Below are 26860 nucleotides of genomic sequence, written 5' to 3'. Positions count from 1 at the left end.
AACCTAATCTCAACCACTAGCTGTGTGTTCATGCATCGACTAGGACTGATGCATAGAATGAAGTGGTGAACAATACAATGTAATACTTGTTTCAACACAAACAAGTCTGCAACATTTCCAAACATGCAATTTTAATTGCAGAAAGTAATTATGCAATAGTTGTAGTTTGTAAAAAGAAAAGACATAATGAGAAAGACATAGTTTGTTTTCTAAAGACTGGTATACTAAGTAAGCACTACTACGAAATGGCAGTCCAATGTCCAATCCACATTTCCATAACAAAGAAAACAGGCTGATAATATTCACCTTAGATCAGTTAGGCTATGTTGTTTTATAAAAATGACATGATTGGGTTATCCTGTGTCATTCTCTATTCAGGCTACATTCAAAATGTGCTGCTCTCGGACCACAACTAATTTGGAAAAAATTACGATTTTTCTGTCCCTATTTTTATATTTGGAAGAAAATAAAAAGTCAAGAAAAGTAAATGCTGTATTTACTGTTAGTTTCTGAGCGGTATTTGAACCCAGCACGCCCCTCTTCATCATTACTGGCATTCCCACAATGCAGCGGGGTGATGTATTAACATGGCGTCAATGGTTGCTATTTTGAGCAGGGCCGTGGGATTTGAAAAACATTATGTCTAACAGAACCATGGAGGCAGCTAAACAATAATCCAAAATCAACTTAAGAGCCTGAAAGTAAGTCAATACGTGCTCCTGTGTGTTGTTCTTGTCGAGGGGGTGTTTTCTGTGTTTAGTTACTCGCTGCTGTGTGGCAGCTGGGTGCCAGTGTTATTTATCTGCCGTTAACGTTAGCTAGCTCAGCCGGACGACCGGGGGCAGCTAACGGTAGCTTAACGAAGACAGCTAAAGGGTCCGCTGGAAGTCACCGTGAATCGTTCCTATAACAGAGGAAATGCCTTTTGGTTTTAATGGTGAGCATTACTTTTAGTCGGTAATGGCTGCTTTCGTGGTGAACGCCTCTTTCGTTTCTGTTTTGGTAGTGCAGCTAACGTTAGGTCACGTCGTTCATCTAAGTCAGTCTCCCCATCAGTTTCGTTTCGCCTGAACTACCTGAAATAAACATTAGCCATTTTCCAAACAGTCACGTTTGAGAAGCCTAACCATAACCCAATATTTCCCTGGATTTATCTCTAAAACACCGACCATGTAAGGTTTTGGTACGGAATACACTAAGTTAGGGGAAACTGTCTTGAACACAACATCTGTAACATTACCTGTCTGCTAAAGAGATGTGTTCTGTTCATGGCTCTCTGCCGTTTTACTTTGATAAAAGCCGCTCTTCTTTAATGATATAAAGTCAGTTAAACGCGAGAAATGTTATGCTAAACACTTTTTTAAAGTATGTTTAATATAGAAAATAAATAAAACGTGCAACTTAATTATTAATACTCGTTGCTTTCCTGACTTTAAGAAACCACATAGACGAGATACATTGTAAACATTTTATTTAACCAAGATCCCACTGCTTTTCACAAATACAGTTGGTCATGTTAGTGAGGTGTAACTTTTCCATATTTGTCAACCACGAAATTACTTCTGATTAAAAGACGACACCAACACTTACATTTTTCCATGTTTTGTTATATTGTAACCACACCATGTAATTCAATAGTATGTGATTTTTAATTCAATGGTTTATTATTGAACATACCAGTATTATCTAACTATTTAATCAAATTCCAAGCAATTGTTCCCCCATTTGAATAATAACAATTTAGTAGATGCAGAAATACTTTGTGAAACATTTGTACAAAACACACAATCACAACTTTTTACATTTTGGTTGGCCATATTATCTTTATTGTAAGACCTATACTTTCCTAATTTTCATTTGAGCGTTTCTTCTTCTTTTTATATTCATTTCTGTTGGCATAATAGGCAAATGTATACAAACCACAGTAAGACACGTGAAATCTAAATCAACTCATGTATTTGGTCCGTTAGCATCACCTGAATTGGTAAACAAGCCATGCTGTCCAAATATATTCATGCTAATTAGACTTATAGCTATAATTTCCTCTCTTTTTCTTACCAAGGCTTTAGCCGACCTGCCTCTGTCGTCGTCCTCAGCGTGGTGTTAACTCCACCAGCAGGACAGGAGGGATGGACGAGTCCAAAAGTCCAGTAAAAACAAAACTGTCTCAACCGAGGGGACCCAAAGCTTCGTCTGCTGAGAAGTCTATTAAAGAGGCTCCCAAGTCTGCAACCCGCAGCAAAGAAAACCTCACTGCTACAAAGGATGAACATAATATAGGCAGTCAGGGAAGCCGCGGGCCAGGCAAGACCTTCACAGACATTCCCCAGGACAAGAGGAGAGGACGGCCCCCCAGGACAACGAGACTGACTGGAAGAACAAGTTCAGGGGAGAGGGGGAAAGGCAAAGCTCCAGGCTCGCAACAGAAGCTGGTGGCACACGCTCCAGACTCCAATGTGTCTTTATCTGCAGACAACAGCCCCTTGGCAAACAGAGAAACCAGCTTTCCTGTAGGGCCTGGCACACGTAAAAAAGACTTCACAGAGCAGGCCAGAAGCTCAAGTGCAACTCCAGCAAAGGAAAAGTCCTATGGTAGGTTCTCACAGTTAATTTTCTTAGAGGATGAATCCTTCTTTATTAAATACTAGTGAATTAAACGTTGTCTCTGTTGTTTGTAGGGGGGAAAGCTGCTGCGTTGATGCATCAGCCTGTTGAAGAGGTGAGGCCGACTGTTGAAGAAGGGCCCCTGACAGAGCAACAGCTGGGCCTCCGACAGGCAGAGGAGCGCCTCTACAGAGACTACATCCATCGCCTGCTGAAAGTGAGGAAACAATGTAGTCAAGCCTGATATACAGGAAACATATCACATGACACAGCTCATGTCATGTGATATACAGGAAACATATCACATGACACAGCTCATGTCATGTACTGCATTAGTGCTTCATAGTTATGCTTTGTTACTTAAAAAACAACATCTGAGATGTTAAATGCCTTTTATTTTTTAATCCAAAGTTCTGGTACAGCTGTTATATCTTGAGACTAAATAAAAGATGGAGAACTTAATCGGTGGAACTAGAAAATGTAAAGATGGAGTCTAAAGAAGTCTTGCTCTTTTTGTTAAAAAGGTAAATAATGGAAAAGTAGCCCTTCCATTGTTTCCAATCTAATTTGTCTAATTTCATCATCACCAGCCTTTGTTTTTCCAGAACTATGGATTTGTTTGTTTTATCTCCACCTTGCAGGAGCAGGTTGGATCAATAAATATGTCAGTGACAAATCCAAAAATGTAAAGAGAACATGCATAAACTAATTACTTTTTGCCTCTCGTTGTTTTCACAGAAGTCCATCGAGTACCCAAACTATCAATACTTATGCAAGCTCTGTTCGGTGCACATCGAGAACATTCAAGGAGCACACAAACACATCAAGGAGAAGAGACACAAGAAGAACATCATGGTATGAGAGCCTCCAAGTGTGTGTTGTCCCTCATCCCGTCATTCACGTGCTTTATTTCAAATAGACACCACGTATTTAACATTTTCTCTTTCTGGCGTGTCAGGAGAAACAGGAGGAGAATGAGCTGCGTTCCCTCCCCCCCCCCTCTGCTGCCCAGATGAGGGCCTTGGACGCAGCAGTCCTGGAAACAGCTACACAGTATGGCATCTCAGAGGAGGACTTCGAGGTTCGGAAGGCCTTGGTCATCAAGATGGAAGAGATCATAAAGAAGCACCTCTCAGGTTGTTTGCTGTGATGTCACTCAGTCTTGTCTATGTTGCCTGCAGCTAGGGATGTAAAGGGAGGAAACGCTTAGGAAAGTTTAATTTTAAAGCTGGAGGGGGCACTTTATGTGTGGCTTTGTAGGGAAAACATTCCTATAACTTTTTAGCATAATGTATGTTAAGTTGTCCCCCAGGGGATGTTGCGTTCCCCTCTCTGTCCTCAGCCCCTACCACCAGACAAGCATGCACTTCATAAAGTAACCTGTTTGAATCATTATTTCATAGATAATCGTAATTGTTATCCAAATGCCTGATATCATGCACATAGAGGTGACTTAAAATGTTTTTTTGGGGATGAAATACTGCAATTTTTAAGGCTCCCTGCAATACCTCCAAAGTGTTCCAGAGCTGGAGAGGAATTGTTGCTCATCGTTTAGACTTCTGCTACCTACTAAGCCTTGGCAACAGTAATTTAGCTGTGCGATAACATTATTAATTTAACAACATTTTTAGCAATGTTACATCTCTGAATTGCTTTGCTGGTATTGTCAGACTCTAACTTTTTCACAATCCTTCATTTTTTGGGTTACTTTGAAACGATGCAGTTGTTATCAATGACTGTCTCAGGCTTTCACAGACGGGATGTGAAGACGCAACTGAATTTGTGAAACAGCCAATAGGAACATTTTCTGACAAGAGCAGGTGAAGAAGGCTTGTTTCTAGTCTAGCCCAAAACATATAGCTTACCCAGCTTGAAGTGCTGCGGAGATCAGACCACGCTAGTCATTACTGATTTTTGGAAACTTAAATGTATATATTTTGCAATATATTCTCTTTACTTTTTATTTCATTTTTTATTAAAACAGGCAACAGATACACTTAAACAGACATGAAAGTATGATAACGTAACAACCATTCACGGATTTAAAACAAAAACAATTGTGAAAAAAAGAAGAAAATCCCCCAAATTATCAATTTAAAACCCAAACTGTTGAAACACTAAAATATATTTTCTTTGATTTTCCAGCTTGTGCTCTCCGTCTTTATGGTTCATGTCTTACCCGATTTGCCTTCAAGACGAGTGATATCAACATCGATGTCACCCACCCCTCCTCAGTAAGTCTGCTATTACACAGAATGGTGATATTACTTCTCTATAAAAGAGGACTTTCTAAATCAGCCGTGACATTAAGTCTTATATTTGATGACTCACTTTTTCATTTCACTTTTAATCTGTTCAGATGACACAACCTGAGGTCTTGATTCAAGTGCTGGAAATCCTCAAGAAAAGCTGTAAGTTTTGCTCAGTGCATTTTATATTCTCCGCAGGCTTACATACGATTAATTTCTACTTACATTTGTGAATCTGTCTTTTTGTTTCTCTGGATTATTGTATCTATCTTGATGTTATTTGTCTGTTAGCAACAGCCCCATTAGGCCTGGGCAACATGAAGACAATCTAATTCCTCAATATTTTGACCAAAGAGTATCTTATCAATATTGTGATGATATTGTAGGGGTTAAAAGTATTAACACAATTTAAATTCAGATAATTAGTCACTGTGGAACACTTAAGACTTATGTCAAAAACAGAAGAAGAATTTGTCTACTAGAGAAAATAAATAATTAGTTTTGTCCTTTCACAGATAGATTCTATGACAGGAGATGGTCTATCATTACACCCAAGTGTTTTTATGAACAATATACAGATATTAAATCAATATCCTGATATGACACTAGATTTTAGTTAGCTAGTTTTAAAGAGGATACATTACAGCTGTTAAATTCTGAAATATTCTGTAATGTACCAGTTCTTTTAGTAGTTGTCTTTACCATATGGTCAATAAATCCACTTTACAGGACTAGCCAATCTTTAAATTACATACAGAGTTTATAGCCAGGTCAGATGTACGTTAAAGGGTCCTGAGCATGTTTCTCTTCCTTTTTTGTTATGTAATAACGATCGTATTGTATCGTATGGTCAGCCCTTCTCACAATTATTGTGTGTTTTTTAAACTCAAGCTCATTAACTGTTTTTTTCTTTCTCCTCTCTAGCGGAGTTTTCTGAGGTCGAATCAGATTTTCATGCCAAAGTTCCTGCTGTGTTCTGTCGAGATGTTAGCAGGTGAGTGGCTTTAAAACCCCTAACCCTTAGTCAGTTCACTCTAATTGTTTAAATTATTTGTAATTCATGTGTATAAAATACGGTAGTTACTTTAGTGATAGCATGTAGTTCTCAGTAACTTACAGAACTGACTCTTTTACAGCCAGATCAAAATTAGAATACATCATTGATGCATATTTTCATGTTTTATGGATTTATCTTTAAGACTTTGATCCAACTTTTCATTTGGGTCTTCCCTAACTTGTGTTCCTGTGCAGCGGCCTGATGTGTAAAGTGAGTGCCGGTAACGAAGTGGCCTGGCTCACCACCAATCACATGGCTGTCCTGTCTAGACTGGAACCCAGGTTGATCCCTCTGGTGATGGCCTTCCGCTACTGGGCGAGGGTAAGGCTGCGACTGACACTTACTCCACAGCTGAAATGCAAAAAGATAAAAAAGCAGCTCAACCGTGTTTCATAATAAACATAATAGTCGGGTATCTGCAGGTCGGAGTATAACAACCACTTATAGAGTTGGGCAGGAATGAGTGCTTAAACCAGGAACTGAGTAACCATTTTATCACTTTTGTTTCCCTAGTCTGATGGTCAATGGTTTCTTGAATGTGTTTCACTTTAGATGCCTGAAATAAGATCTGTGGTTAACCAAAGCTTTAGAGATGTTGATGCTTTGATTTACAACATATAATACATCACTATTGATCCCACTTGTGCATGTCCAAAACTTCACTGATCCTGCTGAACAAACGTATCACTAATGTGTGTTGCCACAGAGCGCTTTTTGTTGTTGGTCGAGGGACCCTTTGGGATGCCAATTTCCTTGTCGGCCTACAAAAAGAAGTCATCACTGCACCTCTCTACAAACCCTACTTGTTTTACTAATGACCAACAGACATTCATTGCAATATTTTCTTAAAGGAACATCTCTATTTCTGCACAAACAACTATAAATAATACTACACCCAGCTATACGACATATATGTCTAACTGCTAGGAATAGGACTTTTTGATTAATCCTAGAATGCAAACTGATCAAAAGCATTTTTCCCCCCTGCCTATTCATCTCTGCAGCTGTGTCACGTTGACTGTCAGTCTGAAGGAGGCCTCCCCTCGTACTCCTTCGCCCTCATGGTCATCTTCTTCCTGCAGCAGAGGAAACAGCCCATCCTCCCTGTCTACCTGGGCCGCTGGGTAGGTAAACTTTTGGCTATTTCAGGTCCTTAACATTCTCCATACTTACTGAAAGAGATGTTTTTAATTTAGTTTAATTTGTAATTCTTACTTGCCTCGTAAAAAGCTTTTTTGCTTCGTATGTCGCGAGCGGGAGATTCATGTGATTGCTTGCTCGCAAAAAATCCTCAAGCTTCAGATACGCCCACCTCCAAGATTTTTTTAACGCTGCTGTGGAGACGGTCCGTAAGAGTGTCACCTCTTTGTGTAGCGCTAGTTTTTTCCCATATTATTTTAAAATGAATTTCCCTCTTAGATTGAAGGCTTCGATGTGAAACGTGTGGACGAGTATCACCTAACTGGAATTTTGCTGGACTCGTTTGTCCGGTGGGAGCGCAGACCTCCGAGCTCCACGGACAACCGAAACGACAACCGAGGAGAAGGCAGACCCAAACCAGAGCAGAAAAAAATCGATGACTCTCATTTCTCAGAAGGCTTGGTGAGTCTCACTATTGATATTTGATTCAGATTTCAAGGCATGTGTTTGTTGGCACCCTGCTTTTAACTAACTCTCCATTACCGTCCCTTTTCAAAGACGCGCCTCACCTTGGACATGGGTAAAGATGTGACGCTGGGTCAGCTGTGGTTGGACCTCCTTCGTTTTTACACACTGGAGTTTGCTCTTGAAGAACACATCATCAGCATCCGCTTGAAGGAGCTCCTCTCTAGGGAGGGGAAGAACTGGCCTCGCCGCAGGCTCGCTATTGAAGGTAAGAGAACACTCTGTTGGAAAAGTCATCTAACAAGTCATGAGAGATATCAGAAATTCACACTTTTGAAATGTGTTTTTAGATCCTTTTGCCTTGAAGAGGAACGTCGCACGAAGCTTGAACAGCCAAATGGTGTTTGAGTACCTCCAGGAGCGCTTCCGTACGGCTTACAAGTACTTCGCTTGCCCTCAAAGAAGGGGCTGCGGGGGGCGCCAGAGAGGCAAGAAGGGAGGCAGGCATGGAGCAAAGTTAGAGGAGGTTGACAAGAAGCAAGAAGATGAGAAAGTGTTTAAGGAAGACGAGGGGCCTGACAGTGACGATGCAGATGGATCCGATCCGTCCAGGGAGAAGACTTTAGACGCCAGGCTCACAGACATGGTTTTAAATGAGGGGGGCAAACCCTCCCTCTGCCCCAACGGCCTGCTGGACAGTGACAATGAGGGAGAGGAAGAAGAAGAGGAGGAGGAAGAGGAGGAGGAGGAAATAAGTGTTTCAGATAAAGAAGGGCCTGTTCTACCTGAGGATCTTCACTATGTGTTTGATAAGATGATTTTCACCGGTGGAAAGGTAATTATGATAATCTCCATTCACCCGTAGTGATGATGCGGTTTTGAACTGCTAACCTTGAACTGTTTGTGATAGAGGTCATTTAAGATAAGATACACCTTTATTAATCCTCGTACAGAAATTCAGAGCAGCAGCAGTAAGACTGAGACGCAGGATAGGAAAGGTAAGCACAAGGATAATAAGAAAGAAGAGTTCAAAGTATGAGGAACCGTATAAATACAAATTAAGGATTGTTTACAGATATGAATATATTAAACATTTATACTTATCATCAGCACCCAGAGGTCTACAATACCTCATACTTAAACAAAGACCAGACACAAATCGATGTTTATAAATGTATGTGTACAAACCATACACTTTATATGGTAAATTGCTACTGTTTTTATGTCAAATCACGTTATGTTGAGTGCAGACAGAGAAGCTAGCAGTTACTTTGGTTTGAGAAGTGGGGGGGGGGGGGGGACAAAACAGGGGGTCTGTGGGCCCTTCGCAATGGAATTAGTTCTTGATTTGAATCCCTTTTCCTGCCTTTCTAACAAAATATTTGTTAGGACTACGGTGCAATCCAAGAAAATGTGTAGTGTGTAATGCCTGGCAAACTTATCTAGTATCCTCTCCATGTGAACGTGCTTTATTTGTGAGTGGACCTCACCTCCTCTAGGGGGGTCCGGGGGCACGCTCCCCGGGAAGATTTATTTTTAAATGTTGAAGTTAAATGCATCAATCTGGTGCACTTCGAGCGCAAGATGAAGAGATTGATGGGTACAGCTCTCAACACTCATGAAACAGAACTGTATATATTTCAATAATCCAAACATCTTTAGAATATGATCACAACCAATTACAAATCATTTAAACTTGTTTATTTTATAAACTCCTCTCTCTTATCTTATGTTACCTAGTTAGCATTCTTTCTTTTTATTTATGCATATTTTACTAATCACTCCCCTTTTAAACTCTTTTTTTTTTACTGTCCTATAGTAGCTTACACTTTGGAATGATTTATTACTTTATTTTTTACATCTATATTAAATAGATAACGGTGTGCATTGGAAATATTTGTTTACATAGATGACCAAACAATTTGAGACTCACTGAGATAACTTAGACTAAAGTGAACTATCCAATCACTCTAATAACAACCGGTGCTCTCTCTCTCTCTGTCTCTCTCTCTGTGTCTCTGTCTCGCTCACACAACATGTGCTCGTGCCACACACACAGAGGCTGTGTGCTCCTCCGTGACGATGACGGCTTGAGGTTAAAAAAATAATAATAATTTAATTTGAAAGTAGGGGGGGGGACACAAACGGGATTTTGAACAGTGGGGGGGGGGGGACATGTGGAAATTACGCCCAGGACTTGCATGACCAACAGCAGAGCTCGGGGCTATTGTGTGTGTGTGTGTGTGTGTGATGTGTGTGTGTGTGTGTGTGTGTGTGTGTGTGTGTGTGTGTGTGTGTGTGTGTGTGTGTGTGTGTGTGTGTGTGTGTGTGTGTGTGTGTGTGTGTGTGTGTGTGTGTGTGTGTGTGTGTGTGTGTGTGTGTGTGGTGTGTGTGTGGTGTGTGTGTGGTGTGTGTGTGTGTGTGTGTGTGTGTGTGGTGTGTGTGTGTGTGTGTGTGTGTGTGTGGTGTGTGTGTGTGTGTGTGTGTGTGTGTGTGTGTGTGTGTGGTGTGTGTGTGTGTGTGTGTGTGTGTGTGTGTGGTGTGTGTGTGTGTGTGTGTGTGTGTGTGTGTGTGTGTGTGTGTGTGTGTGTGTGTGTGTGTGTGTGTGTGTGTGTGTGTGTGTGTGTGTGTGTGTGTGTGTGTGTGTGTGTGTGTGTCCTTGTGTCCTTCAGAAACAGAGTGGAGGAGAGAATGTGCAAAGCGATGCAGTGGACACTGAAACATGCACATACATTGGATAAATAACATAAGCGTTTAGTTTATTTAATAAAAGAGCACATGTTCAATGTGAAAAGTTTAGTATATATACTGGCGGCGCCCCCCCAAGACAATGGTAGGGGAAACACTGCAGTAACACATGCAGGATTGTTAAAAACATTTTGTAATGATGCCACTATTTTGCTCTTACTTTTTAAAAGCCGTCTTGTGTAATCATGTCGTTCATGCTCTTCAAACTTTTTCCCCTCAGCCTCCAACTGTCGTGTGCAGCATCTGCAAGCGGGACGGCCACCTGAAGGACGAGTGTCCTGAAGACTTCAAGAAGATCGAGCTGAAGCCCCTGCCTCCGATGAACGAGCGCTTCAGAGAGATCCTCGATGGGCTCTGCAGATTGTGCTTCTGTACGTCATCAAAATGCATCTCTGACTTCTCTATCAATTTCCTTTTTATTCTGAGATGTGTGTTCACTTACACATTTTGAACAGCTGGCATGAAAGACAAAGACACATTTTCTGCCTACATTCAAATCAATCAATTTCCATACCTCTGTGTGATTGATCTTTTATGTTCTTATTTGCAGTTGAATTGTCTCCCTCACACGCTGAGCAGCAGAAGAGGGAGCAGATCCTCTGCAGCCTGGAGAGGTTTATAAGGAAGGAGTACAACGGTGAGCATTAAGTACATGCCTTTTTCTTTTCAGTGGGTCAAACCAGCCCATCATTTGGTCACACCTCCTTTTTGGTACAATATGGTAGATTTCATCCTCAGTGGCTTCGGAGTTGGAAACTGCTCAAATATGGACCAAAGCCTTTGTGCATGTTCCTCCTATAAAAAGAGAATTGGGCCTTTTATTTCTAATGCAATCGTTCATTAAAAAAGTAAATAGAAAAGGTGCAGCCGTCTGTAAAGGGTCACCAGTTCAAGTCCTGATCGGACCGTGTACAGATTTTATTTGTAGCTGAAGAGCTGATGGTTCACCTCCTGGGAAATGCCGAGGTGCAGAACGTTTGCAGAATTTGTTGACAGAATATTTGATTCTCATTAAAAGGATTTCCAATCATGACGGAGAATGCGTGTTTGTTAATTGGATAGAAATAAGAACCTCTCCCTGTGTCTGTATCCTCAGATAAAGCTCAGCTCTGCTTGTTTGGCTCCTCTAAGAACGGCTTCGGCTTCCGTGACAGCGACCTTGACATCTGCATGACTCTGGAGGGCCATGACACTGCAGAGGTAGGCCCACTAAACAAACACACACTGCCATGTAATGCAACTCACGTATCCGTAATGGGATGAGATATGTGACCCTTACGTTCTTTCCGTTAAAAATCCATTTTGATCTGTCCAAACAGATGCTGAACTGCAAAGAGATCATTGAAGGACTTGCGAAAGTGCTTAAAAAGCATACAGGTGACTTAATGTTTTATTGATTATGTCTTTAATAATTGTTCTTTTTGTGCCACAAACAGACTGGTTTTTATCTCCCATTTACCCAATATCACAGGTTTGAGGAACATCTTGCCTATCACAACAGCTAAAGTGCCTATTGTGAAGTTTGAACACCGACAGAGTGGTTTGGAGGGAGATATTAGCCTATATAACACGCTTGTGAGTGCATAAGAACCTTCCTACGGTGCTATAGAACATGCTTTGACAAGCTTTTTATTTATTGAAAGTGCTGTATGTATTAATGACCTGCGCAATCGTCCCTGTAGGCTCAACACAACACCAGGATGCTGGCTGCGTATGCAGCCCTTGATCTACGCGTGCAATTCCTCGGATACACGATGAAGGTCTTTGCAAAGGTATGTGAAAGTGAACAAACTGAGAAAGGAACAGTTCTGTTTGCAGTTGTCTGTGTGAGTTCTTCCCCAACAGAAAGGTGTCTGTCTTCATTTAAAGGATATTTAGGAGCCTGGAAATGTCTGATAACTACATCATCCTGACATAGATTATATTGAGATATCTGGATAGAGTTGCATCAGCAATTTGTAAATTCTTTACTAAATGTATGTGTAAACATTACATGTCATTTGTTAGACGATTGTAAAGTTCCTGTTCTTCCAACTAGTGGTTCACTTTTTATGTGTGCTACATTAAAACTCCATCGTTAAGCCAGTATATTCATTTGTAACAGCCAGCCCTTGTCAATTATAATTTGAATCTTCTTCAAAGGTACATCTTTTGTCCCCTGCTGTGTTGCTAACCTCCCTCTGCACTCACAGCGCTGTGACATCGGGGATGCGTCCAGAGGAAGCCTCTCGTCTTACGCTTACATCCTGATGGTGCTTTACTTCCTGCAGCAGAGGCAGCCGCCCGTCATTCCCGTCCTGCAGGAGGTACCAGTTTATTACCAAACCCTTTTAAACTCAGAAGAAATTACACTTTTTTTTAACAGGGACAGCACACAAAAAACAGGCCCTATGATGCTTTTTGGGGTCTTCCCTTTCCTCTAGTGTGTTATATAGGTTTTGTGCATGTAAATTGTCTATGTAGGCTAATATCATGAAGTTCCCTTCCAAGGGAGTTTCTCTCCCACACACTCTTCTCCTGCCATGAAACACCTCCATTGGACTCCTTTTATTTACGTTTGTAACATAGTGACATCACAATGTAACATTAGATCTTTTACTGGCTAAGGTTTGTTTATTTATACGCACATATCGGACACAAAGGCAATTCAATGTGCAATAACACATGACAATTACAAACAAAATAAATTGGCTAATGCTCCAACACATTGTCCGCTAAGGGGCGGGACATCTCTAATCGGTTGACCAATCACAACAGAGCCAGCCATCAAACCAATCAGAACCGAGTGGGTTCTGGTTTCTGACAGAGAGTGAAAAGAGGTGCTGCAGCACAGGCAGTATGAGAAAAATAAAGAGCTTTTTGAACATTAAAGCATGGAGACATGTCACAGTAGATGAACCTGAAAATAAGCAAAATAGGCCATCTGTAAATAAAATGAAATAAATATATCAGTCCGATGTCTCTTTAGATCTTTGATGGGAACACTGTCCCTCAGCGCATGGTGGATGGCTGGAATGCTTTTTTCTGTGATGACCCGGAGGATTTGGTGAGTTGAAAAGGGCATGACAAGGGTGTCCTTTGGTTCAGTATTGCATTTCTGACATTATCTATATTTAATCAGTCTGCTTTCATATATGTTCAACTATATCAGCCTCAATCTGGAAAATGTATTAAGTGTGTTTCTTCCGTCACAGCGCCGGCTTCCGCAGCCAAACACAGAGTCTGTCGGAGAGCTGTGGCTGGGACTCCTGCGCTTTTACACTGAAGAGTTTGACTTCAAAGAGCATGTCATCAGCATCCGCCAAAGAAAACGCCTCACGACCTTTGAGAAACAGTGGACCAGTAAATGCATCGCTATCGAAGGTGCTCACACTGATCCCTCCGTCTTCACCTGCTTATCAGCGTAACACGCTTGGTCTTCTTTTGTACTTACTCTTCTGTTCTTCTCCTCAGATCCCTTTGATTTGAACCACAATCTCGGTGCTGGAGTTTCTCGCAAAAGTAAGTGATGATTCAGATATTTCTGGTATTAAGTACTATTTTAAGGGGCCCTATTATGTTTTTTCAGGTCTTCCCTTACTTGTAGTGTTTTATATAGGTTATTGTGCATGTAAATGGTCAGCAAAGGCTAAAATCCCAAAGTTCCCTCCAGAGAGACTTTCTCTCTCCCTGAAATGCCTCCATTGGAGTCCTTTGTTTAGCTCAGTACCATAGTGACATCCCTACGTAATACTCAAGCTTCTACTGGCTACCGCTCCAACACATTGGATGTGATAGGCTAAGGGGCGGGACCATCTCTAAGCGATTGACCAATCACAACAGAGCCGGCCAGCTAACCAATCAGAGCAGACTGGGCTCTGGTTTCAGACAGAGGGTGAAAAGAGGTGCTGCAGCACAGGCAGAATGAGAACAATAAAGAGCTTTTTGAACACTAAAGCATGGAGACATGTCACAGTAGAGGAACAGTTACAAATATGAACCTGAAAATGTGTATAATAGGGCCCCTTTCAACACGAAATGCAGTTCATGGCAGGGAGAAATAAAAACAAAAGAAAAAGGCCCTTTGATTTTATAGCATACTTTATTATTGTGAAAAAGCTGTTTTGATGCAGAGATAGTTTTTCTCAATGCATTGAGAGAGCTATTGAATTATCTAGCGTAATTCCGTGGATTGATTTTAATAACTTTATCTACGCGAAACATGCTCTGCGCAGCTGTATTATCTTAAAAAAAAATACTCAGCATGAGGAGATTTTCAAAATAATATGCCTAATATCGACAAATGGTCTTGTTCTGAATGTCCTTAGTTTCTGCGATTAATCCTGTTCACCAATAACCAATTTGAGGACATTTTATTATGCTGTTTGATTCTGTGCACTTGGGTTCTGGAAGAGTGATCTCTGTGAACATGTTCCTTTTTTTGCTTCCTCTAGTGACTAATTTCATCATGAAGGCCTTTATCAACGGGAGGAAGTTGTTTGGGACTCCATTCTTACCTATCCCTGGCACTGAAGTGGTACGTCACTCATTACTAAATGGACATAGTAATGTGTAAGCTGTGTGTTCTGTGTCCTGAGCAAACCTTTGTGTTCTGCCGCAGGACTACTTCTTTGACTCGAAGGTGTTGACGGACGGCGAGTTGGCGCCCAACGACAGGTGCTGCAGGATCTGCGGGAAGATCGGCCACTACATGAAGGACTGTCCTAAGAGACGCAGGTTGTCCCCTGTTCGTTCATGGAAATATCTCTCTCGTGCCGCTAGAATTCCAAGAAAAATATATGGAAACTACTGAGAAGTAATAAATATGTTATGAATTCATATCACTTCTACTTGGTGTATATTTATAATGTATATGAAGATTTTTTAGAAGCATAGCTGTCCACAGAACTACTGTTTTATAAAAATAAAATAAAACGTATTGGACATTTTGATGTCCAGAAATATCAGTTATGATCAGATGGAAGCCTCCTTTCTAAAGAGTAGGTTCACTCGCATATAATACTTACTTAATTCATCTCGTAATTAAAGTATACTGCGTCATTGTAGCTTTCCAAAAAATATTTTCAGCACCAAGGTAATTTTCTTTCTAATTGTGTGTTGTCTTTTCCATCATACAGTTAGTGATGGTTATAACTACGCATATGTAACTTTCTTAAATGTAACCAAGCTGTTATAGCTTTTATATATAGAAAGTGAACTTTTGTCATTTAAGTTTATACATTGTTCCACAGTTACATCGGCTATGAGAACATTTTATGTTTTTTTATTTTAAATTGTTGACATTATTAGTCCAAACATAAGACCATCAACATCAGAGACACACACACATAGGCTTTAGATATCAGCAATACCTCAAATATATAAGAAGGAAACCTTAAAAACAAAACAGAATTCTGAATATTTAAATTAAATAATCAAATGATATAACTTCGAGCTCTTTTTACACAACTGTTTCTTCTCCAATTATCTTTCCCTAAGTGAAATGTTCTTATCACATTTAATTGTATAATGGTAATTCCTCTTTTACTTTTAATATATGTCTTTTTTTTGTTTTTCCTCTTCTTTGTTTTTGTAATTGACTCGATGTCATTATCATCGAGGGTCCTGGGAGCACATGACAGAAGAGTTAATCCCAGAGACAAAAGTGCGATTGAGAGGAAAAGGCTTCAGAAACAAGTAGAGGCCAACATAGTAAGGTTAAACTGTTCAATTGGCGGATGCTTTCTGTCTTTTATTTATCTCTCTGGCAAAGATGATAGCTCGAGGTACAGACATGTTTCAAACCTTAAAGGAGTAGCTTAACTCTGTGTATTTCATTCAAATCACAACCTTGTTTGTTGCTAGAATGTTCTGGTAGAATCGGTGATATCAAGGAGAGCCTGCGTGGTTGTCATATATTCTTCCCTTTTCTGACCTTTTTTCTTTCTTTGACAGGATGAAGAAGAAGGAAAATGAAAAAGACGACGACGTGAAAGATGAGGAGCGTGAGCCAAAGGACAGACGTTGCTTCCAGTGCGGGGACATGGGTCACGTACGGAGGGACTGTCCTGAGTACCGCCACCTCAAACAGAGGACCGGTGGAGCGCCAGGTAACCACAACAGCTTTGTAATCCAAGGTTAACTTTCCTGACACTTAGAATAATACACGGCTCATCTTCAAAGCTTTATCAAATATGACCGTTTTTATGGCTTCTTCTTCTTCTTCCTCTTCTTCTTCTTCCTCCCCAGCGCCTCACATGGTACGAAGTGTGGTGAGCTCCCAGTCCATCCCCATCCCGAAGACGGCTGCAGACTGTGCCGGGAGGACCAGACCGCCCTCTGAATGTGTGAGTACAATCACGGAGTGCACTAGGGTCAGATCAACCAGATACAAAAATACATATGTGAAAATATTTCTCACCCTTACCCATAAAGATGAATGTCTCCACCTAAAGACGAAGGAGGTGAATGACATTACATTTTTTGGGCCTCTGAAAGTGAAAGATTAGTTTATACCCAAATTAGATTTTATTTTTTTAAATGTCCATCAAGAAACTGAAGATGTTCCATTTCTCAGAACGTCATCATCACCCGATAGAGGCCTAAGACGTCATTTAAATGTTATTTTGTGCTTCTTATTGGGGCCCTATTATGCTAATTGGGGTTTTCCCTTTCCTGTAGTGTTAAAGATGTGTTGACAAATCTCAACAGAGCTGCAGCTAACCAATCAGAGCAGACTGGGCTCTGGTTTCAGACGGAGGGTGGAAAGAGGTGCTGCAGTATGAGGGAAAAAATACCTTAAAGCAAAAAAGTGCAATCCATTTGGCAAAGAAGGCGCGAAAAAAACAAGATGACAAAGAATGTATCTGACGGCATTGCTTTTATGATACTGATTCTGATACCATGCCCTGATAATGCCAATACTTCTTTTAAATGTGTCTTGTAATCATGGCATCAGATTCAAATCAAGTTTGGCTGAGCTGGCGCTTTTAAATCTCAGTTGATTCTTGATGCAAGAATGTTTCAATTTGGAAATATTACATCAATGCCTTTTTGAAATGACCACTATTTGAATATGTTCTAATATATTTGAATGATTTCTAATCCTTTCTTTCTTCTCTCTACAGTCTGATAGTCGTCAGACCCCGCCCTACTCCCCTCAGCCCACCGCTGTCCCTCAGAGTTCCTCCTGCTCCCCGCAGCCCTCCCACATGAAGAGCATTCCTGCTGGTCCCCAGAAGCAGCCCGGAGCCCCCCCTCTCTCTGTTCCCCCTCTCTCTCTGTTTGGCTTCCCCCCCTCCCACCCAGGCCAGTTCCACCCGGCGGCGCTCACCGCCCTGGGGCTCCTTCCCTCGCACCAGTCCCAGGGGCAGCCTCACCACCCTGTCCACCTCTCTTCCCCCTCCTGGCCCATACACGGTCCGGTCCTCTCCACGTCCTCTCCCAGCGGCCCCTCCCCGCCCGGCCTCAAATTCGCCCTGCGTTCGGCGTCAGGGAACGGGAGTCCCACAGGCTCAGGGGGCAACGCCGGCCCATTGAACCTGAACGACCCCAGCATCATATTCGCCCAGCCGGCGGTGAGGCAGCTGGGCATGGGGCCGGGCCGGGAGGGGCACTGGCACAACCATCTGGCACAGGCAGGGGCACTCATGGGCAACGGCACTGTGGTCAAGTCAGGTATTCACCGGGTGGTCTGTGGGGGGCACTGTCTGTGTGTGACTCTGTCTTTGTGTCTTCCTGTTTCTCTATCTTTAAAAGCAGATTTTTTTTGTATATTATATGTCAATTTGTTTTATTACACTCTCAAAATATTTTGGTCCCAGCCTGTAATATTAATTTAAACAAGTAGATCGTTGCCTTCAAGTTGCCAATCAACCTTTAATCAAATGTTTTTTCCCAAACATATTAATATTAAAGGTGGGGTAGGTAATTTGAGAAACCAGCTTGAGTGCGCTAGAATTTGAAAATACACAACCGGAAAAAATCTGCCACTTCCTTACAGAGCCCCTCCTCCAACACACACGAACGCGCACATGACCAATGAGTGCACGCGATAAGTTTGTGCACAGATGGAAGGCTGACAGGCAGGTAGGCCATCCAGTCATTTTAGCCGGTCGGTAAAATGATTGGTCGTACTTTTTACAGTACTACGGCTTCCACAGATTACATTTTTTTATGGATTTTTTGTCAAAGCACTTAAGATATTCATTGCTATTGGGATGTTAAGAGCATTCCATGGAATATAACAAAAAGTGTATCTCGAGCCGGTTTCTCAAACTTACCTACCCCACCTTTAACATTTAGAATTCGCATAACATTGTGCCAACTATATCTTCTAAGTGTACTTCAGATCAGCTTATAAATGGACCTTGTAGCAACATTAATCTAGATTGCAGTTGTAAAATAGGGATTAAACCTGATGGTAGGTCACAGATACTTGTGAGTGAACGCAGAGCCTTTGCAGCACTGCTGTAGATATGTTGATTAAAATTAACCTGAAATATAAAAAAAGTAACTGAAATGCATCCAGGGTTGGACAGTTTTCAGAAGTTGTTGGGTAGCATCAATTTCTATAAGTCGCAGGGAGTTTTTGGTTGTTCAGCTCTTTAGTCTTCATTTGTACTGCATCTATTGCCTCAAGATAAGAAGGCTCTTGCGCTTTAAGTCCACTAACAGAAATGTTAGGATAGTCCTCTGCCAAGCCGTATTGCAATTCTACAAAAAACAGCAAAAGAAAGTGTGGAGCTATTCAAAATGAATTCAGCACACAGATAGAGCTTTAAAGAGGTAAGTAGCAGTTGTTTGGGGATGAGGGTTTAATACACCACTAGTGATGGGACACTATTGGGTTTACTCAAACTGGGATGTTACCAAAACGAAATAGGTTTTATTTAAATGAACATTGTTTTTTTTTGCTAGATACATTCCCAGTGGGAAAATGGGTTTGACAGTTTCTCCATTTTAAGAATGAAATAAATAAATGTTATAGAAAGTAATAGTAAGAATGTGCACCAAAAAATAAAATTAATGCAACTGTATAAACATAACTGGAATTCTACTTCAACATTCAAAGTTGAAGTAGAATCTGGCACGTTTAACTGCTATATTTAACGTATATTACAGGATGTACAGTGGAGTAATGGTATTAATGCTGAATTGCTGGTTTGCCTGCTGAAGGTGAAATCTGTCCTCATAATGTGCTTTGATCTTGTCCCTACAGAGTCAGGCCACCCCGGACAGTTTGTGGGTATGAACCCGGGCCCTCGGATATGGGAGCACAATAAAACTCCGCAGTACGCCCTGTCCCCATCCTGGCCCTACAGGATGCCCCAGAACTTCATCCAGCAGGGCAACGGAGGCTTCCAGCCCGGGAAACCCTTCGGCCAAGGTCAGACATGATACACATTTATTTTACTGTGGCTTGCATAAATATATTTATTCCCCGAGTTATCTTTTGGTTCTGATTTCTGTTGTCTTACCTTCTTTCTACAGGGTCCATGGTGCTTCCAAATCCAAACTTCCCAATGGTCCCCCACGTTCGACATCCAGTCAATCTGAACTTCCTCCAACAAAAGAAGTAATCTTGGGTTTCCTTTTTTAATTAGTTTTATGGTCGGTAACAAAACAAAGACAAATTATGGACCCATCCCATCATTTGATCAGACGGATTTTTAAAAAGAAATAGATTTTTTCTCATTTTTGTACAGTTTTTATTTCCTGTCTCATTACATTGATTTGTGATACAAATGTCAAATATTTTAATACCCCCATTTTTGAGGGGGTCCAAAAAAGTGTTTTTATTTTATGTGTAAAGTAAGGAGGAAAAATATAAACCTTTATTTTTATTAGCTGTATTCATACTTTGCTTGCAATATGAAGGCTTTGAATAGACGTTTGTTTTAAAAACAATCTTAACGTGTCACCCTAAGTATGTAGTGCCAAAAGCAGGGATAGCAAGAAAAAAGGGAAAACATCTTAAATACAAAAAAAAAACCTACAAAAAAAATAAAGAAAAAAGCAAACGACTATTTTGTGTTGTGTGTTGTGTGTTCATTTCTTCATTGTTGTGTTTCTATGTAATGTTTCAGATGCATATAACCTACACTTATAGGGCATTTCCACCATGGCGCGGTTTAAGCGTGCCGTGTCGTGCCGGGCCCGTTTTTGGTTGCGCTTCCACTAGGCCTAGTTCCGGCCCGGGGGTACTTTTTCACCTCTTTTCTGGCCCGACAAAATCGTGGTTCTATCGGGGCCAACAAACAGGGCTGAGTCGGGCTGAGTATGCTAAACTAGAGAGAGAATCGCTGGCAAGGAGGCTACAACTACAACAAGATGGACATATTTGACCGTGATTTAATTGTAATACACGTTTCAAAATGATGCCGAAGTAACAACATACTGATACCGGTTAGTAAAAACCATGAATTAATGCTTTGACAAGTCTGCAGACAGACGGCAGGCGAAAAACCTTTTAAAATGCGTGTTTTCTGAATGGAGATTGGCTAAGCTAACGCAGTATATGCTCCGACCATCCACACTCACAACAACGGCCTATACAGACATAAATAAAGCAGCGACTGTATTCACCATGACACAGGCAGTCTGTGGTTTGTACTTGTTTAACTTTTGTCGAGTTTCTGAACATATATAAGGAGCTGTGAGCTCTGAGTGCTAACAGCTAACGGCTGTGTTGTTTTTCTGGGGTTCTCATTGAAGATGACGTCACGGCTCCGCCTACACTGCGTTACTATAGTAACTACCCCAGTTCCTAAACTGTAATGGAAGCGCAGCATGAAGTGAGCCGGCCCTAACAAGGCCCAACGCGGCCTAGCAGTACCGAGCGAGGCCGAGGCCGACCGTGTGGTGGAAATGCGCCATTACATGGCTACGTTATGTGCGCACATAGTCTGACATGCTATTAAAAGACTTCAACAATTATGATCATGGTTATACAATTGTAGATTAGCAGGTTATTTCTAATAGTTGTGATCTTGAAAATCTGCCATTGTAACAACCTTGTTGCATGTCGCCTAAGATTCATGATGTTAACACTGTGAATGAGTCCTTATTCAGCTTAACTGAAACTGCGGAGGGGTAAAAAAGAGAACAAATTGCATCATAAGCTCATTTGCATAGAGCAGATACAGCATCTGAAATGTTGGTTTCATCATGCACCTTATAATCTGGATTTACTGCACTTTCCTCGTGGAGTTCCTCAGAGAATACAGAGCGTACCTACTTGCACAAAGTAGGTAAGTGTAATCAAGGACATATAAAACCATCAAAAACGAAATGTGTTGGCACTTGGCTTTGATTTATTGTATTCAGTTTTTTGGGGTACATTTTTTTTTGGTGACCAACCAAATGTTACATAGGTTGCGTGATTATAACTTGGAAAATTCCATCTGCTGAGGAAGACTTGATTAAAAGCTCTGGGAAAAGCTTGTAAGTCCATCCATATGAACTTAACATAAAAAGTAAGGCAATTTGTGTTTGGTAGATGATTTCTATGTTATAACAATGCTTTTTGGCAATACATCTTATACTGTTGGAAAGCCTATTTTCTTACCTTTCCAATGGTACTACATTTGTGAGGAACAAGCATTTGTGGGATGAGCAGCAGAGCTGAGTATGTGGGGTGCGCCCATGAAAAATGTGACAAATCTAGTTTGGTGGATTGGATGATTGAAGTCTGATAAATAAAGACATATTGGCAACAATTTATTGATTTAACAATTGTTTCATTTAACAAGCAGCCTCAGTAGCGTGTGGAAGAACCATACACAGACACAACAGCCTCTCCTCATGCTGTCACCAGCCTGCTCACACTCAGCTGTGGGATGGCATCCCATTCTTCAACCAGCATTTGTCCGTCAGCCAACGTGGTTGTGTTGGTCACTCTGGCACGGACAGCAGCCCAAGCTGATCCCACAAGTGTTCAATGGGGTTGAGGTCAAGACTGCAAGCAGTTCATTCCATCTTCTCCACTCCCACTCTATCGTGCAGCAAAGCGTTCTCTGCGTCTTCTCCACACTGTGACCCTACGATCCAAGTGCCATAGGCATAATCTGGACTCATGGCTGAACATAATGATCCTCCACATGTTGAGGTTCCAGTGCTCTGAACATAATGATCCTCCACATGTTGAGGTTCCAGTGCTCTGAACATAATGTTCCTCCACATGTTGAGGTTCCAGTGCTCTGAACACAATGATCCTCCACATGTTGAGGTTCCAGTGCTCTGAACATAATGTTCCTCCACATGTTGAGGTTCCTGTTTAAGTGGGCCTGATGGTGAAGGGCAGTCATGGCCGGCTTCTGGCAATCGTACGAGACCGGAGAGTGGCTGCTGTTTGGCATTGGCAGAGGAGATCTGTCACATTTTTCATGGGCGCACCCCACATACTCAGCTCTGCTGCTCATCCCACAAATGCTTGTTCCTCACAAATGTGGTACCATTGGAAAGGTAAGAAAACAGGCTTTCCAACGGTATAAGATGTATTGCCAAAAAGCATTGTTACAACATAGAAATCATCTACCAAACACAAATTGCCTTACTTTTTGGGTTAAGTTTATTTTCCACTGCTTATCTATAGTCAGTTCACAGGGGGATGAGTTTGAGCAGACTGCATCAACCAGATCTGACTGGGGGATTCCAAGGCGCTCCCAGGCCAGCGTGGAGATGTAACCCCTCCACCTGGTCCTGGGTCTGCCCCTCGGTCTCCTAACAGCTGGTATTGACTGGAACCCCTCCCTTGGGGCCAGGTTGCATCCTTACCAGGGGCCTGAACCACCTCAACTGGCTTCTTTCTACGCGACGGAGCAGTGGTTCTGCTCAGAGTCTCATCCAGGTAAGTTAACTTTTTGTTATTACGGAAGTACATTACCTTACATACAGTTAACGATATGAATCTGTTGCAATCCAGCTTTTGGCCACCAGTGGCAGTACAGTCCTCACTGCTGCTCAGGAGCACTCAAGTCAGTGAGCAAGAAATCCAGCGCCATCTTTGATTTTACACACGTTTGTTTCATTCAAGACACTTCTCTCTGTTGTATTTTGTTTAACTTACATCTTAATACTTATTTTTTTCTTATTTTATGAATTATGCCATGTTTCCATCTGAAAGCTGTCCAGGATGAATCACATTTACAAATGTTTCATAATAAACTGCAGTGTTAAGAGTCTGTATCAAAAATAAATGTCAATGTTTCTAATAGTTGCCACGATATTAAGCTTTAATTCGTCATAATGGACATTTTTAGGACCCCAACTCTCAAGACTGAACAAAGAAAACTTTTTTTATCTGTGTAGTCTTACTTTCATTTCTACCTTACCTTGATTTGATTTGTTGTATTATTAGAAGACTCCCAGAAGCTGAGAAAAAGTTGGTTGTATCAGTAATACACCTTTTGTCCCGATATGGGTGAGTGGTCTCTAATCGATGAAGGTGTGATGAGGAGCTGCCACAGTTTCTCTCTCAGAGGAGAGCAGACAGCTCCTCTCTGACAGCCTTATCTCTGTCCTCAGACACATCTTATGGAAGAAGATGTGGGGGTTTATCTTCAGTTGTGGTACATGTGATGCACTTTAACAATGAATCTGTGATGTGGATCATAGAGGTGGAAGATGCACTTTAATCTTAAACCTTAAACGCTTCATTATGATTGGATTTCCTTCAAATTAGAAACTTAAATTGAAATGAATCCTTAACAGACCAAAGCAAATCAGTAAGCTCTACATTTAAAGAGGTTCATTTAAAGCCATATGTTCCCTAATATTGTAAATAAAAGGCAACCTGAGATCAAATGTAAAGATTCAGAGAAGCCTAATTTTATATTAAGGACTTGCATGTATTTTTCAATGTTGGCTGATCATTGTTTCTGGCATTTGGTTAACACTCAAACAAATGTGTTTTATATATACAGGGCTTTTATTGTTTGCAGTAAAGACAAATAGAGATCTAACAGCTGTGCCTCACCTGCTGAATGACCTTCAGAAAAGTCAGAATCTGCATGTTTGTTCTGTGTTCTAAAGCCACGAGTAATTTACAGTGATAAAGTGTCATTGAGAGCTGTCTTTTAAGGTTACATTTAAATGATAACTTGTTCTGTTGTTACCAGAGCTGGGATCAGAGCTGTGGAGTCTTTGGGGGAATGTAGGACCTGGAGCGATCACCAGAGGGCGCGATCACACACAGCCTGACGCAATTAACACCAGGGAAGTAAAGCCTCCATGTTTCTGTGGTTAAACTCAAACTCACCTGAAGTGACCTAAAACAAGCAAAGCTAAGATTATTAACTTCATATATATAACATGTAAATTATGAGATTTTTTGGTGTCAAAGTATTATTTATGGATGCTCTGCTCATGTAGTGACATTTTTGAGTTTGTGGCACATTTGTGTCCCTTTTTTGAGGGACTGCATTCGTTTTTTATTCCGTGAAACTTTTTCTTTATTTTTCTTGTCTTCTCTTCTTCACTCCCTTCTTACAAAAGTGTAAAAACTCCCCGAAAGAGGAAAAAAAAAAAACTATAATACAAATATTTTATTTTAGGTACATTTCAATTCTTGTGCCTCTAAATATATAAAATAAACACCTTTCTATGTGAGTATTTATTATAGATGTTGAAGTGAATTTATCTCGTATTTATATTTTACTTACTTTTATATGTGATATATTTTATCTGGAGACATGAACTATCCCATATTGTTTTTCGTTGCTCAAAATCATCACTGACAACACTTTGACTCAACCAAATTCAAGTCAACTCCATGTGTGCATCCCATAATCCCTGTTAAAACCTCAAAGGGCTTCAAAATGACACGATAAACAGAATACACACCAAATAAGAACAATTCTGTGACAAGTATAAGATCACGTATTATTATTTTACGCTGCAGGTAATCTCTGAAAAATACATGTTAAAAACCAAAAGCCGTTGAAAGTGATGTCACTGAACATATTCGTGTTAGTTTCCTAAAGGGTTAACTTGCCCTATGAGATGCTCAAATAAAGTATTTTAAAGCTTAACGCCTGCACTTCCTAATAATAGTAATTATATTAATAAAGACACAATGGAATAACACAGGAGGAAGAGTTCGTTTTTTAGGTACAAAAAAAGCCTCAGAGAAAGAATATCGACACATGGGAGAAAAAAGGCAAAGCAGGCGATGAAAAAAAACGTACTGTATGCAGGCATCACTTAAATGTCTTAATTGCAGTTTATGACATTTTGGGAGCCAATAAATAAACCAGCCTTGTTATTATTCTCACTCCTGAGGCCTCTCAATAAACCGCTTGACTTGTTTGCTGCGTGTGATCTTGACAACAAGGCCGGGGATTGAATTTGCTGCCGACGTGTTTTTCTGAGCCATGCAGCGTGTGATGTGATAGGGATTCCCTGGAGGACGAGTCAGAGAGACAGAGAGCGGGAGAGGCATCAATCACACTGCAGAGGGGCTCCTACCTTTATTAAAGTAATGAATCCATTAAAGTGAGGCACCTGCAGCGAGAAAAACGAGTTCCCTTCACTTTGCTACATTACTTACATGTCCAATTATAACACTTTTTATAATATTGTTTTACATTTTAGTGAGTAAGTAAGGGTTTTTAGTACAATTCAAGAAGTTCGTTTTTTTTTCTTAAATAATAAATGAATACTAATAGACATTTAATAATAATAATAATAATAATAATAATAATAAATTCAATTTATAAAGCCCCTTTCATTGCTAGCAGCAATCCCAAGGTGCTACAGGAGGCATAATACAAACAAACAAACAAAATAAACAAAAGTTTTAATCAAAAGCTTTTTTTTAAAAGAAAGGTTTTTAGGGCTTTCTTGAAGGCGTCAGTGGTCTGTGGAATCCTCAGGTGGTCTGGGAGGGAATTCCACAGGCGAGGAGCAGCTGCACAGAAAGCCCGATCCCCCATTGTGCGTAGTTTGGTCCTGGGGGGGCGAAGCAGATGGTTGGTTGTGGAGCGGAGGTTGCGTGTGGAGGTTTGAGATGTGAGAAGTTCCTTCAGGTATGGAGGAGCGTTCCCGTGGATGCATTGATGGGTCAGTAGTGCGATCTTGTAGTCGATCCTGAATGAGACAGGAAGCCAGTGGAGGGAATGAAGAACGGGTGTTATGTGGTTGTATTTTCTCACCCTCATCAGGATCCTAGCGGCACTGTTCTGTACATATTGGAGCTTCTGAAGGCTCCCGCTAGGAGTCCCAATGAGGAGAGCGTTGCAGTAATCGAGCCTTGAGGAGACGAAGGCATGGACCAGTTGTTCTGTATCTGACAGGGAGAGTGTGGGACGGAGTTTAGCAATGTTCCTGAGGTGGTAGAAGGAGGTTTTGCACAGGTGTTTGATGTGGGTGTCAAAAGTCAGATGTCTGTCAAATCTTACACCCAGGTTGGTAACTGCTGTGGAGAGGGGTATGTTTTGGCCAGAAAAGGTCATGTGGGTTATGGGGGATGACTGGACCTGGTTTGGTGTGCCAACTAAAATAGCTTCTGTTTTGGAGCTATTAAGTTGCAGGAAGTTTTCTCGCATCCAAGCCTTTATCTCCTCAATGCAGGTGTTAAGGGATGTTGATGGGAACGGTGACGATGATGGTGACAGTG

The 26860-nt window shown here is 41.0% G+C and overlaps 1 protein-coding gene across 1 annotated transcript; it reads left to right on the top strand.

Moving 5' to 3' along the window:
• The first annotated feature begins 566 nt into the window (after positions 1-566).
• Positions 567-20268, top strand: tut4 (terminal uridylyl transferase 4). The gene is made up of 30 exons (XM_034146958.1): positions 567-701; positions 2063-2592; positions 2679-2821; positions 3343-3459; positions 3563-3740; positions 4750-4838; positions 4964-5015; positions 5778-5847; positions 6105-6231; positions 6915-7034; positions 7330-7512; positions 7609-7783; positions 7866-8350; positions 10484-10634; positions 10814-10900; positions 11360-11463; positions 11583-11640; positions 11735-11838; positions 11946-12035; positions 12456-12569; positions 13232-13309; positions 13458-13626; positions 13717-13764; positions 14697-14779; positions 14864-14979; positions 16198-16352; positions 16492-16589; positions 17370-17919; positions 19463-19630; positions 19735-20268. The coding sequence occupies exons 2-30, from the start codon at positions 2130-2132 to the stop codon at positions 19821-19823; spliced, it is 4464 nt and encodes a 1487-aa protein (XP_034002849.1). The 5' UTR covers positions 567-701; positions 2063-2129; the 3' UTR covers positions 19824-20268.
• Positions 20269-26860: the final 6592 nt, after the last annotated feature.

Source organism: Trematomus bernacchii, unplaced genomic scaffold (genome assembly GCF_902827165.1).
Source record: "Trematomus bernacchii unplaced genomic scaffold, fTreBer1.1, whole genome shotgun sequence".
Taxonomy (NCBI): Eukaryota; Metazoa; Chordata; class Actinopteri; order Perciformes; family Nototheniidae; genus Trematomus; species Trematomus bernacchii.
Note: the sequence above shows the minus strand (reverse complement) of the source record. Positions and strands in the feature narration are given on the sequence as shown.

Coding starts and splice junctions, on each gene's coding strand:
- tut4 (XM_034146958.1), top strand. CDS start 2,130: ATGGACGAGTCCAAAAGTCCAGTAAAAACAAAACTGTCTCAACCGAGG. Junction 10,901..11,359: donor TATAAGGAAGGAGTACAACG/GTGAGCATTAAG, acceptor CTGTATCCTCAG/ATAAAGCTCAGCTCTGCTTG. Junction 19,631..19,734: donor CGGGAAACCCTTCGGCCAAG/GTCAGACATGAT, acceptor TTCTTTCTACAG/GGTCCATGGTGCTTCCAAAT.